The sequence below is a fragment of the Camarhynchus parvulus genome, chromosome 2, assembly GCF_901933205.1.
Source record: "Camarhynchus parvulus chromosome 2, STF_HiC, whole genome shotgun sequence".
NCBI lineage: Eukaryota > Metazoa > Chordata > Aves > Passeriformes > Thraupidae > Camarhynchus > Camarhynchus parvulus.
This window is the reverse complement of record NC_044572.1, coordinates 55,427,831-55,440,604: the sequence shown is the minus strand read 5'-3', so window position 1 is coordinate 55,440,604 and position 12,774 is coordinate 55,427,831. Positions and strand designations below refer to the sequence as shown.

Here is a 12,774-nt window from a genome sequence, read left to right as displayed (position 1 = left end):
GTTTGAAGATAATGCTGGATGGTTAATAGGGATAAAGCAAAATATGGATTCAAAGATCACATGTCCTGACACATTGCACAGACAATTTTTTTGATAGCACATACATGTTTTAAATGTCGACATGCTAGGCTATTGGGTTAAAATGGAAAACAGACCTTTAAAAAGGTAAGGTATGAGATACGTCTGAATTAAAGTTCTGACGCTATTAAGATTTATACTCCTGACTTTACATCATTCTAAATTGTATTGGCACTTTTATGATAGCATAGAATTTTGGGCTTCATTTTCTTTGTTTTATTTGTGAAATTTTTATTAACTAAATAAGTAGTGTCAAATTACCAAAATTTTAGGTAACGGGTACAGTAAAATATTATTAAAGTAATTCTATGAGTGAGGTATTTAATGCTAAAGCATGGAGAAGCTGAGTCACTTGCGCAGTGTAAAAGAGCAAGTAAGTGCCATAAAACTGATTAAAATAGGGGAATGATTGTTTTACAATTGTATATCCATTATCCAGATTATATTAATTTTAATTATTATAAGACTTTTTTTTTGCCATAAAGTTTTAGATTGTGATATTCTAAGGTTTTATATTTCTTTATTTTTCTAATGCTGGATTTGATCCTGTATAGTATTGAATCTCTGGAGGAACCTGGAATAAATACAAATTTTCTTGACTGACAAAACAGATGGAATACTTCTTATGTTTGCATTAGCCCCAGGTAAATTGTATAAAGAGAAGTAACTTGCTAGAAACTTAGTCTGCATTTCTATGATCTATACAGAGAAGAAGAACAGATGATAAACTACTCTGCCCTAATAAAAAAAAGAGATCATCAAAGTTACTCGCAAATAATTTTGTAAGTTCATAAATAAGGTTCTTTTCAGCACCTGATACTTGGCTAATATACTATTTATGTTCCCATGAAAACACATGCTTTTCTTCTGCCAAAGGGCACTTTTTAAAACTAAAATTAGTGTGTCCAAATCAGAAAAGCTCATTAAATGAGTAGGTGTTTTTTCCTGATATTTGTCTGAAAAGACTAAATTTATATTAATCCAGTAGAGATTTCTTTCATCAGAAAATTAGCCTGTAGATGTTGTATTCTGATCTGGCAGACCTATTTCTTCCCTAAAACAACCAAATGTCCTTCTGCATCATTACTGTTGTGGAAATATAATGCAGGAGAATTAATCATTACTGAAGGTTTTGAAAAGGCCAAGGATTGTGTGTGCAAAACATTGTGCTTTACCATCAAAACAGCTGCTGTTTTGTCAGGAAAAATTTTGAAAACAGAGGGGATGTTAGCAGGACTTTACACCCAGACCAGGTGGAATGAAAGGAAGAACTATTGTGCTGTTTAGTCAGAAAGGAGTAAAAGTCAGGTTAAAGCAGTTGATTTAAACACAGTATTTAGTGGTAGGTGCTCAGGGAAGATTTAGCAAAAAACAAAGTGTAGAATTAATGGCGCTGAATGCTACACTGCTATAACGATTACTCATGTAAAAAGTCTACTTTCAGATGATTGGTCTTTGGTTTTCAAGCGTCTAATACATTACTTAATAAGGAACTTTAAACACATGAATTTCAGACTCTGTGAATCTGTGAAGCATACACTGGTGGCTTCATATTCCAAAGAACGAACATATCATGGACACCAAAGGGAAGAATAGTCACAAAATCTTAAATCACTTACTTGTACTCGTGTGACATGTAGATACATAATACAAGCCACTAGGAAGCATATGCAAAACACCAAGAGAACAAGAACTACGGTACTCCTAGAATCAAAACACAATAGAAGTAATGCAATGCAACTCAGTAACATGTGAGAACAAACTACAGTTAGGGGTCCTTCTAAAACAGTATTTTATAAATGGTGGAGGATGTCCTCCTCAACCTTGCTGTTATACTAACCATCACAGTGTAAATTAAGCAGTGGTGTCCACTGCACTCAAGACTATGAAATTAGTAAATGCTCTTGTAGATGGTCCCCACTCTGATGTCAGAAGGAAGATCAAAGAACCTCAAAAATTCAAATGTATGGTAGTCAAGAGAGACACTTTCTAATTGTAGGCTAGTGCAGAATATTCAGCATGATGAGTCTTCCAAGGAGAATGTGTAACTCAATTACTTGGCCTTGGCAGTGGTGTTACAGTTACCAGATACCTTTTCTGTCTCATTCCTCTTTCTCAAAGATTCAGAAATCAATGGTCATCCAATTAAGACACTTAGCAAGTCAAATGAAATCAGAGAAACCTGCCTTTTAATGAAACAGAAAAACTCCCTCATTTTGAGTCTTCCTCAATGGTTAGAAAAATCTTATGTTTCAAAAAGATGATTTAATAATTCTTAAATTCTTAATCTTCCCTCTTCTGATCTATCAAAATAGGCTTGTTCTTAATGAGAAGAGGGGTGCAAACCAAGAACTTTCTCCAGAAAACTTCTTTTGGAAAAGTACGTTATGGTTGTGAGCAGGCTGAGAGAAATTAGTCCACCAGTGTGGGTGCATTTGATTTCTGCTCAGGGACAGCCTGGCCCCATGCCAGGGCTGTATGACAGCAGCATAACATGATCTTCACACCTTCTTTTCTAACTTGTGAGGACAACCAGTCAGTCCAGACGCCATGTGAACATTGGATACAGGCAGTTATGTATCTGTGCCCTTAACGATTACTGGAAAAAGATTGTTTTCTAACAGCAGAAGTGTGAAATTCTCCTGTAGAGTTTTTAACTATTTGACTTTGATTTCAAATTAATATAACAGTCTGTACTGATACAGGAACTGGGAGAATTGTGTGGTGTACTATGTGTACCCAGAATGGGAAGGTGATTCTGGGTGCTTTTAGTGTGGACTCTGAATACAAGTATTAATCAAGGCAGGATCTCATGCCTTTAGAGGTTTCCCTTGTATCCAGGATGCTAGAAAAGAATGCAGGGGACATGTCTGCAACAACATCTTGTAATGTAGCAATAGCTGACAGCTGACTGTAGTGCTGAGTGGCACCCTGACAGATATTCGGGTTGGCATCCAAAAAGGGCTACATTGCTTTTTTGAAAAGTAAACACAGAATCGGACATTAGAAGGGTTCCTAGTCAGGGCTTTTAGTGGCTACACTGTATATGTGCCTCCATAATTGGACAGCTTAGGTTGACAGGAACATAGCCTTACTTTGACCATCTCCATCTGGGAATAGAAAATGTGTCTTTAGTTGAGAAGCTGTTTTGCTCAAAAGATGATAAGAATTGTGAGAATAGCAAGTCTATTTCTGTATACCTATGCAGATTTCTGTATACCTATACCTATGGTCTAGATGACCAACCTCCTCCTTGAAATATATATATATAACTTCTCCCATTAGGGTACAACCCTTGTATTGGCTTTTGCATTCTCTTGCCACACGTATAACTACTTCAGCAATCTAAATAGCAGCTTAAAGCTCCAAACTCGGGAAAGAGGGGAGTTTTTTTTTTTCTATACTTCCAAAGTTTTAATTTAGCTCATGTTTGCATCTGTGTCACAGCAAGGGAAGAGCCCAAGAAGAATTTGGCTATATGAAGCCACCACTCAGGCACTGGAAGAAAGAACTTAGGAGCATTCAGTGGGTGGCTTTTTTAACTAACCCAGTCCATCTTCATTACCTTCTGTGGTGAAATTCTTCTGGGGCTTGTGTGTCTGTCAGATCACTACTTAAACTGAAGCTCTGCCCATCTGTTTTGAAGTGACAGTAGTTTTTTGAAAGGCTATTATATGATTCTTAGAAATTCAGTCTAGTTTCAACTACACTAATACACTTTGTTTCTCCTTGTTCAAAACTGCTATGTACTGCAGCTGTGGCTTATTGAAGAAGAAGGTGAAAGACTTCTTAATCATGCTCCAATTAGTCAACAGAGTCATTAGTCTGGAAATGGTGTAAATGATGACTAAGTTACTTTGAATTCTTTAGATGAAAGGTACTATATGACAAATTAGTGTTTCTATTTTATTAACGTGAATAAACGTTTTTCAATCTTTCAACTAAAAATAATAGAATATAGAAGTATTATTCTAACTGGGGATTTGTGAATAGAAAGGACCATAATTTAAATTGAATTTTCAAAAGCATTATCCTGTGGCTAGTTCTATTTCCCCTGAAGTAGTTATAAAAGTGACTAAATTTTATTCTTAATGCTTTGATATTCTAATCTGAAAAAAGTTCATTATTCATAATTTTTATACCTTATGCACAATTCTATCTACCTCTAATTATTTTTTATTTAGTAAGCACTCACATATAACTGACAAAATCTGAGGTATTCACTAACTAATCACTCAACAATAGGCATAGGACACCTCCCAAACACACCACTTGGTTATGTTTACTTAAGTGCAGTCAAGGTTGGACTACAAGTTATATGTGCATAGCCAAAATACACACTAGACAGTTTATGTAGGGATAGTGTTGATACCAAAAACTTCAATGAATGCTATAAATGCAGGCTTCAATGCAGCTGGATGGGTACTTTCAGTAGTTCCCATTAAACTCTGCAGGGTTTTATCTCTGTTGCTATCAATACCAGTACTTAATCCAAAGTAGCACAAACACATTTAGAAAAGCTGCCGTAACACCTTTGTTTGTAATGCAGAAATACTTTAAATAAGTTAAAAATAACCACTAAATTTTAAATAAACACTGAAATGTATCTTTTTCCTCTGAGCGCACGCTACTACAAAATAAAAAAATATAGTGAAAAGTATCTCCTGTGGACAAATGAAAGAGAAAACAATTAGACTGAGGGATATACTAACAGAGAATCTCCCATGTGAAGTCCCCATTCCTGTTCCAAAGACTTTAATTTTTGACCTGTGCAGGATGTCTGAGGATGTTCCACTTTGAGTTATGACGGCAAAAGACAGAAACTTACTGTGGTATTATTAGAAGGTAGACAAGGCCAAATAAGGCAGCTAGAATTAGTGAGAGAACTACAGCGCTGGTGAAGTACTCATCCTGAAGCTGGTGGTACTGTTAAAGAAAGGAAGAAGTGAAGACAGTAAATATTTCATGTGTACTCAGACACCCACACTTGTCCATTCTCAGTAAGAAAGAACTGTATCCTAAAATAAAACAAGCCCCTACTTAGTTCAAAAATGATGGCTTAATTTGCACTGAAAAAAACAGATGAGGGAAGTCTACATAAGATTTTCCTTGACAGACTTCTCTTTCACCTTGTAACTAGTCAAAATGGGTTTAGGCTCAGATATAAGTTTATCTTTTTGAGAAAAAACATCAACCACTTTGAACCAGAAGGAGGTGGCCCTCCCTCTGTTTACTCATCATGATAAAAGGCCATAGAGTCCTTGCTGATGCTTTCAAGAAGTTCTTTCACTTCAGCTGCTCAGGGCAGGACTCTAATGAGTGGACTTGGAGGTAGCTGCTAATGAGATACATGGGCTCAGTTTGGAGCAGCTACTGTTCCTGATTCCACTAAGCTACAGTATTAATGAGAGAAAGCTTTCCAGGGGTTGAAACACAAAAATGTTTTCTCAGAAAGACCCAAAGTTCAATGTCATTTACACCAGAAGACTTTATTTTGAAACAAAAAAGTTACAGCCTAATAATAAATTACTTTGGAAACTTGAACCCAACATTTATACTTTAAACCTTAAAAATTTTGGATCCAATATGGCACACAGCCTTCTAACTTGAAGCAGTAGTGATCTGAAATCTTAGACTATATAGCGACTTACAGTGGAAAAATAAATATTACTGCCAAATTAATGCAAAACCATACTACTTTTGTTTTTTCAAATACATAAAGGCTGTAGATACAAATAATTTGTATTCACAAAAAATACTCCTACAAGGTAGGAACAATTGTTTACTGATATGCATGTTTGTATGGTCTGAGTAAATCCCCCGCTTTCAGCACTGCCACGCTGGTATAATATTGCAACCTTGTCCAGAGATTTAATGTTTGGGTTTTTGTTTTTTTTATATTTTCTAGAATTTCTGGATCAATACTTACCAGGCTACCTATACATCTTGTCAATAACACTTCTCCAAAGCAGATGAGTGAGTCAGCAGATACATTGCAATGAGACAGCAATTAACAAGTGACTCACTTTGGAGAAGGAAAAGAAAAACCAAAACACAGGATATATAACATGGGGTAGGATCCTGATAAGTAGGGCAATACCTATCACAGCAATGGTGCCCTGAGCAGGGAATAATGAGCATTGACTCCATGATTGCGCAAGGCTGATCAATTGCTTTATTAACCTATACTATGTTATACTATACTCTTAGAAACTTGTAACCCTTACAGACTGTCCAGTACAGCTTATCCTAATTAGTCAATCAATCCAAACACCATCCAGTGTCCAATTAAGAAATCACCCTTTGGTAAACAATCTCCATAACACATTCCACATGTGCACAACAGGTGCAGCAAATGGAGATAAGAACTGTTTCTCATTCTCTTCTCTGAACTTTCTCACAGCTTTTCACAGCTTCCCAGGAAAATCCTGGGAGAGAACTATGTCTCTCTCTGTTCAGAGGATACGTGATTACCACAAATACCAGTCTTTCTTTTTATCCACTTCAAGTGTTTCCATAGAAGGTAGAACTAATGTCACCCTCTTAACTGAGAAACAGTCCAGTGGAGTATTTAAAGATAGTGAGTAGAATTTAAACATTGCATGAAACCCAAACAAAAACCCCAGTGCTAATTGGCTTATGGTCAGTGAAATCAGTAAAAATAATTTTAAACTCCCTTACTTTATTTTCACGCTCAATTTGCTTATACTTCAGGGTAATGAAGTTCAAGTCAGCCATCTCAGACTCAGTTTGCCGGGCCTCTATCAAGCGGCTGATGTATCTGTTCACTCGAGTTCCTGGAGTGCTGTATACAATATTGTTAGAAAAAGAGGAGCGATTCCTGAGTTTTTCAGAGGCTGTCCTTAATGCTCTCCTCTGTAATATGGATGAAGAAAGAAGCACAGATTTTATTAGCACTGAGATTTTGCATTGCTGTTCATATTACTTCAAGCTCACAGAGAGGATGGGGAATTCATTAAGCAAGCAACTACAAAAGACAGAGTTCTTATCTCTGTGTGAATGTCACCTTTTTAAAATTCCTTACCTGAAATCCTGCTATCATTCAAAGCAAAGAGAAAACTCCCACTTCATTCCAAGATTTTAATCCGGAAATTCTTTTCACATATGGCCCTGACACTCCTCTGCCACTGAGGGAATAATCAGTTTGTACCCAGTGGAGTTATTTTACCTTGCAAAATGGTTTTATATTGGTTTGTTTTCTTGACAGAAGACATGGAGCTCTGGACATCTTGAAGACAAGATAACCAGGCTCTTCTTTACACAAGTCCTACTGTCTAGGTAACAATACATGTTTCAAAAAGATTGTTTACCCTAAAGTCTTGGACAATAACCACATGTGGCTACAGAGGGTCTGAAATCTCAAGTGTTATCTTTAACTCACCCAATTGGCTCTCTTGTTAAGACTTCTTGAGTATGCCTCAAGTGACTTGCAGATCCAGATGGAGCCATCCAACAAATTATCAGAACTAAACTAACTGCCTAACTGGCTCCTCCAAGGCTGAGACAGCACAACTATAAGATAATTATTCATAGTCCTTTCCAGTGGAAAAGATTTATCACAGAGCATATCTGAAGGGATTTTAAACAAGCTGTCTCACTTTTCACAGAGAGCACTCAGGAGACAGCGAGCAGTATCTCAGCCACACTGGTGGCAACCTCCAGTTGAGGGTACTTTAATCTAAACCATTGTGGCTAGATCTGTTCTGTGATTGGACAGGGGTCAAGCCAACTTCCCAGAACAGTTTTGACAACAAAGCTCAGGCAAGTTCTACTATTTCTGTAAAGTTAAAGGAATATTTTTTATCTGGCATTTGGAGAGTTTCAAGACAGTTTAAAACATTATGAAATAACAAGTCTACGCAGGATATAATAAGTAGAGTATGTCAGAAAGATGTAAAAGACGAAAACAAAATTTCTCTCTTCAGAATACTCAGTCCTAAATACCCACTCTAGAGGCTATACAACAACATATCCTTTTAATCCAGATGGTTAAAATGATGGTGATCACTATCTAAGTAATCTTGCAGGAATAGCAGTTTCCTTCTTAATTTCACAAGAAATTCTTAGGAGTACCTCATCAGTGAACAAATTGTGAACTCTTGCACTTCATTACCTTACATAGCTTATTATTATTATTATATCTAAATCCTTATAAATAGTGAGAATGGTTATCTGCTCACTGATATCTTAGTTTTCTGTTTGTGAAGAAAAATGGACCCCAGCAAAGATAAAGTAACTTTTCAAGTCTTGCTTTGCTGGCTTTATATGTAGAGAGGAGGCTACACCAGCAGTAAACAATTAAAAGGTTACATTTTTCTTCAAGCTATCAGATCCCATTACCTCGTATATTGTCTTCTGGTGTAAGAGCTAATTGTTTCAGCATGAAAACTAATCTTAGGGACATACATTGATTAGAGAGCTTCAATTACCAGCCAAACAACTATTTTCAGTGTTTCTAAACTGAGAGAAATTTGTTTTCTTGAAGAAACATTTCTATCAGTAATTTGTAAGGAAATTGAGGGCTTTTAGGAAAATAATAGAAACAGGAATTTCTGTGTCAGAAATATACGATTTTGCTCTCAATAGACTATAATTAGTTAGCATATGTATTGCATTAGTTACAACAGAAATACATCTTCAAGGTTTTTTTACAATTCAAATTTAAGCCTATAGTATAACAACAGGGGGGAGGAAAACAGTATTTAAATAAATGTTTCTTTGCACTGAAACCTGAAATGAGGGTAGATGAATATGGGTGTTATTCTGATATATGGAATAAATTATATTATCTATGCCATTTTGAAACAGGGTTAAAGTTTCTATTCTTAATCAAAAAAGCTGTTTCTTACATATAATTATTTCCTCTCGGTCTCCTATTTTTATCTCTATTATTATTTTGCCACAGTAGACCTACATCATGTCTTACATATGATCAAGATCCAGTATTTATGTTTCTCAGAAATGCACTGGATTCAAAGCCTTAAAAACCCCACGTGGTTTACTTTATTTACATGATTTGAGTACTGAAAACTCTAAAGAAACCCTACATTGTAACACAGTGTATTTATATTCGTATAATATAATACAAATCCATGATGTGTTACATAAAAGTTACAAAAGCCCAGAACGGCAGTTTCTGTTACTGATAGCATTGTAGAACTTCACTGCCAGTGTTCTGTCATGAAAAAATTTCAACAGATCACTAACAAATTCACATGGATATTTTCACATTTATATATTACCACATTTATACATACATGTACATAAGATACAATGCAAAGTATTGCATGTCCTTCAAAGAATGTGCGGGTTATTTTTTAAAATACTCAAAGATACACTAAATCCCAATTGGAAGGCCTTGTACATGGCCAATTTAAAAATCAAATCTGGAGTTTCTGAAAGTCTTCACAGAAACTGTTTTTAAAAGGAACTAATTGACTTTTTTCTCCTTTTTTTGCAGAGGAAACACAAGCACATATAAAACTCAAAATATGAAAGTTTGAATGCTTTCTGAAAGTAAGATTTAGACTGAGTCTTCAATAAATGAAAAGAAAAGAAAAAAAATGTGAAGCAATCAGTCAAATTGAATTACTGATTCCAGTGCTTGAATGCCGCCACTCAGTGGTGGAGTGACCTGTGTAATGTTGCCACCTGCTGTCAAAGAAAATGGAATGAGCAACTCTCATGGTTTTTATCCATAAATTTACAGGTAGATTCATATACAGAAAAGAAGCAAACCAGGCTACTAGTATGTAAAGAGTTTTGATTTTTGGAATTACCAGGCATCCAAGAAAGCGGAATTTATATTTGTATTAGGGACTTTTATGTTTAGGATTTGTATTATGGACAAAGAGGGGTTTTGGCTAATCAGTTGCCTTTCATATTTCAGCGAATCATCTAGAGAAAAAAAAATTATTCTGTTGGTTTGCATTTGTCACTATCAACTTCAGACTGGGATGGACAAAAGATGCAAAAGAATATATGTCTAAAAGAATGGAAACAGCCTCAGAAATTCCAGTTCCTGTGAAAAAAGCCCTTAATAGAAGCCACAAGGACACCTATGCTGGCTTTTCCAAGAGCAGCTCCAAATTTGAGGGCTTTTATAATTAAATTTGGTTTTTATTTACTGTGGGAATTAGATTTTTCTAGCTCCAGCAGGAACACCATAAGCGTCTTTATCAGTTCGTAACATCATCCCCCATGTTCTCAAAGATGGTCTGCTTGATGTAGTCCTGAAATTGATGCCCAAAGACTGCACTTGGCCCATATGGACTACCTTATCATCATCCTCACACGTCATGACGTTGGAGAAAGGGATCTCTGCTTTGAACATCTTGCGACAGTGCATGAGCTGAACAAGCAGATAGCAGACTGTCTTGAACTTCATTCTTTTGGCAGGCTTAATGTCTGAGAGAATCAGTCCAGGAAATATCTGTTGGTCAGAAAAATAATATTTATAACCAAGACATTACATTCCCATGCAGACATACACACTTGCAGGCATTTGCACCCCACCATGGTCAGAAGAAAATAATACTCTAGTCAAGAAGCAATGCTTTTTGATAAATATCTCATATACGCAAATGAAAATTACTTCATCTTTCTTCAACATGAGATGTAAAGAATCTATCAAACAGGCTTTATGTAAACTCATTCTTGACATTTTGGGAACTGTTCTTTTTTTAAAAATGTGAACTATAAAAAAGTGCATTAATGACAGACTCGTAAAAGAGGCAATATTTGTATTTCTTTAATATTAAAATAAATTTTTGAAAATACAGGGAAAATAAGGAGGCAATTAGCATTCTTATTAAATGATGTTAAAAATACAATTTCAGTCTTCTTTGTTCCCTATTTTGTTACTTCAGCCATAGGAAGTTCATTAAAATCTGAAGAGAATTACTTTTGCTTTAAAGATATATATACATATATATGCAATTAAACATAGTTTTTGAGGCACTGAGGTTATAACTCACATCTTATTTCTACAAAGCAAGAAGTGTTATACCACACAGAAATACTCTCAGAGGTTTAAGTATAATCTATTCCTTTTACCACAAAGCTCTTTGTTCAGCAAGGACATACTTTTCCTTTGTTAACTCTTAAACATGTATTTAACGACTGCTGACTTTAGTAAAGCCCTAGCACATACTCAGATGCTTTCTCAGATGAGGATATTGTATCTTCAATATTTATACCAAACTTATTCATCCTTCTGGCATGTGGAAAGTGTTAATGAGAAACATGGCAGGACCCCATGCCTCCTCAGTATGGGAATTCAAGCTTGTAAAATTAAGTTCTTCTGGATCAACAAAATAAAGAGGCACAGAGGAAATGGTCCTTAGTTTTCCTAGGTACAAAAGACAGAAAAAATCACTTCCAAAAACTTTACTCAAATGCTATTAAAGTCCACAAATGACAATGAGAATTTGCTGTGCATTACTCACAATACTTTGATTTACTAGAGAAGTTTCTTCAATGATCAAAGAATGAAGAAAAAAACTGAAAGCATTTGTTTAATGCATGTTTTCTTGGACAACTAAATTTAGATGGGCAGGGCAAATGACACTGATTATATTCTGAATGGCATCTCGAATATTGGCTTGTTATGTTTAACACATACCATGCACTTGCATTTTCTGGAAAATTGAGGTTATACATTATTGAACTTTCAATACCTTGTTTAGTCAGTTACACACTGGCTATGAAACACAATAATGACCACAATGTTGCACTTGTTATTTTTCTCCTAGCAGCCATGTTCTAAACATGTGATGAGCTTCAAATATGCAAAGGTGCCTAGCTGCTTTATTGTACACTGGAAGACTGGCTGAAGCCAGTTAGCATTACTGCACTGTGTTACACTGCACAGTCAGCAGCTGAAATCTGAAAGGACATTTGTGTATCTAGTGCAGAGTCACTTGTGTAAGGGTAGTTTAACAATAGCCTGCTTGAAGAGATTCCCAATATGAACCCCTTCTTTCAAGGGCTTTCTGGCAGAAGACTTGCCACCGAATTGCATAGAAGATACTGTACAAGGATATTCACATACTAATCATCCTTTAGGCATTCCTAAGGACACCAAGTAGATAGTTGTTAGGCTTGAGTATGGCAGATATGATCAATTTTTGAGCTACAGTTCCCAACAGCTAAAACATACTTTTTGAAGAAGTATTCCACTTGCAAATCTTCCTAATATAGCCATAATTCCCCTAGGAGTCCTACATATTTTACAAAGTCTCTCTATCAACACTTTGATACAACAAAAATGAGCAAATTTCTTGAAACTCCCTCCAGTTTTGCATTTAATTTTATTTTCAGAAATTTACATGTAAATAATATCTCAAGAGATCATTAGCTCATTGCTCAAACCTTTCACAGTGGACATTGCATTAAGTCAACAATTTTGATGATTTTAAATAAATTCAGAGACCCACAAAAACTTCCTGAAAGCCTTCATTGTGGAAATGCTACAGTGTAGATGCAAGAGTGGCAAAGAATAGGTAGAGCATCTTAGTAGCAAAAGATCCAAGAAGGCATGATTGTGAAAGGTGATCATATGTGCATGAACTATATCCTCCCACAAGGATTTGAGGTCCTATGAATAGAGAAGAATTTAGACTTTCCTCCATGAAACTTTCTTATAATAAATGTGTTTCTGAGAACAACCTCCAA

General features: G+C 35.6%; 2 protein-coding genes across 3 annotated transcripts in view; one reads left to right on the top strand and one right to left on the bottom strand.

Moving 5' to 3' along the window:
• Positions 1-12,774, bottom strand: part of ADCY1 (adenylate cyclase 1) — a 149,626-nt gene that overhangs the window by 24,164 nt on the left and 112,688 nt on the right. The window contains exons 8-11 of the mRNA XM_030971284.1: positions 10,376-10,531; positions 6,760-6,954; positions 4,907-5,004; positions 1,698-1,782 (exon numbers count right to left, since the gene is read on the bottom strand). Of these exons, the coding sequence (XP_030827144.1) occupies positions 1,698-1,782; positions 4,907-5,004; positions 6,760-6,954; positions 10,376-10,531 (534 nt within the window). The remainder of the gene's footprint in view (positions 1-1,697; positions 1,783-4,906; positions 5,005-6,759; positions 6,955-10,375; positions 10,532-12,774) is intronic.
• IGFBP3 (insulin like growth factor binding protein 3) overlaps positions 1-12,774 on the top strand; it is a 105,450-nt gene that overhangs the window by 90,069 nt on the left and 2,607 nt on the right. Inside the window, exons 7-8 of one of the 2 annotated variants that reach the window (XR_004061693.1) lie at positions 7,307-7,377; positions 9,560-9,632. The exons of the other annotated variant lie outside the window; for it this stretch is intronic. The gene's annotated coding sequence lies outside the window, so the exon portion shown is untranslated. Of the gene's footprint in view, positions 1-7,306; positions 7,378-9,559; positions 9,633-12,774 lie in introns of those variants that run through there. 2 annotated transcript variants of the gene reach the window in all.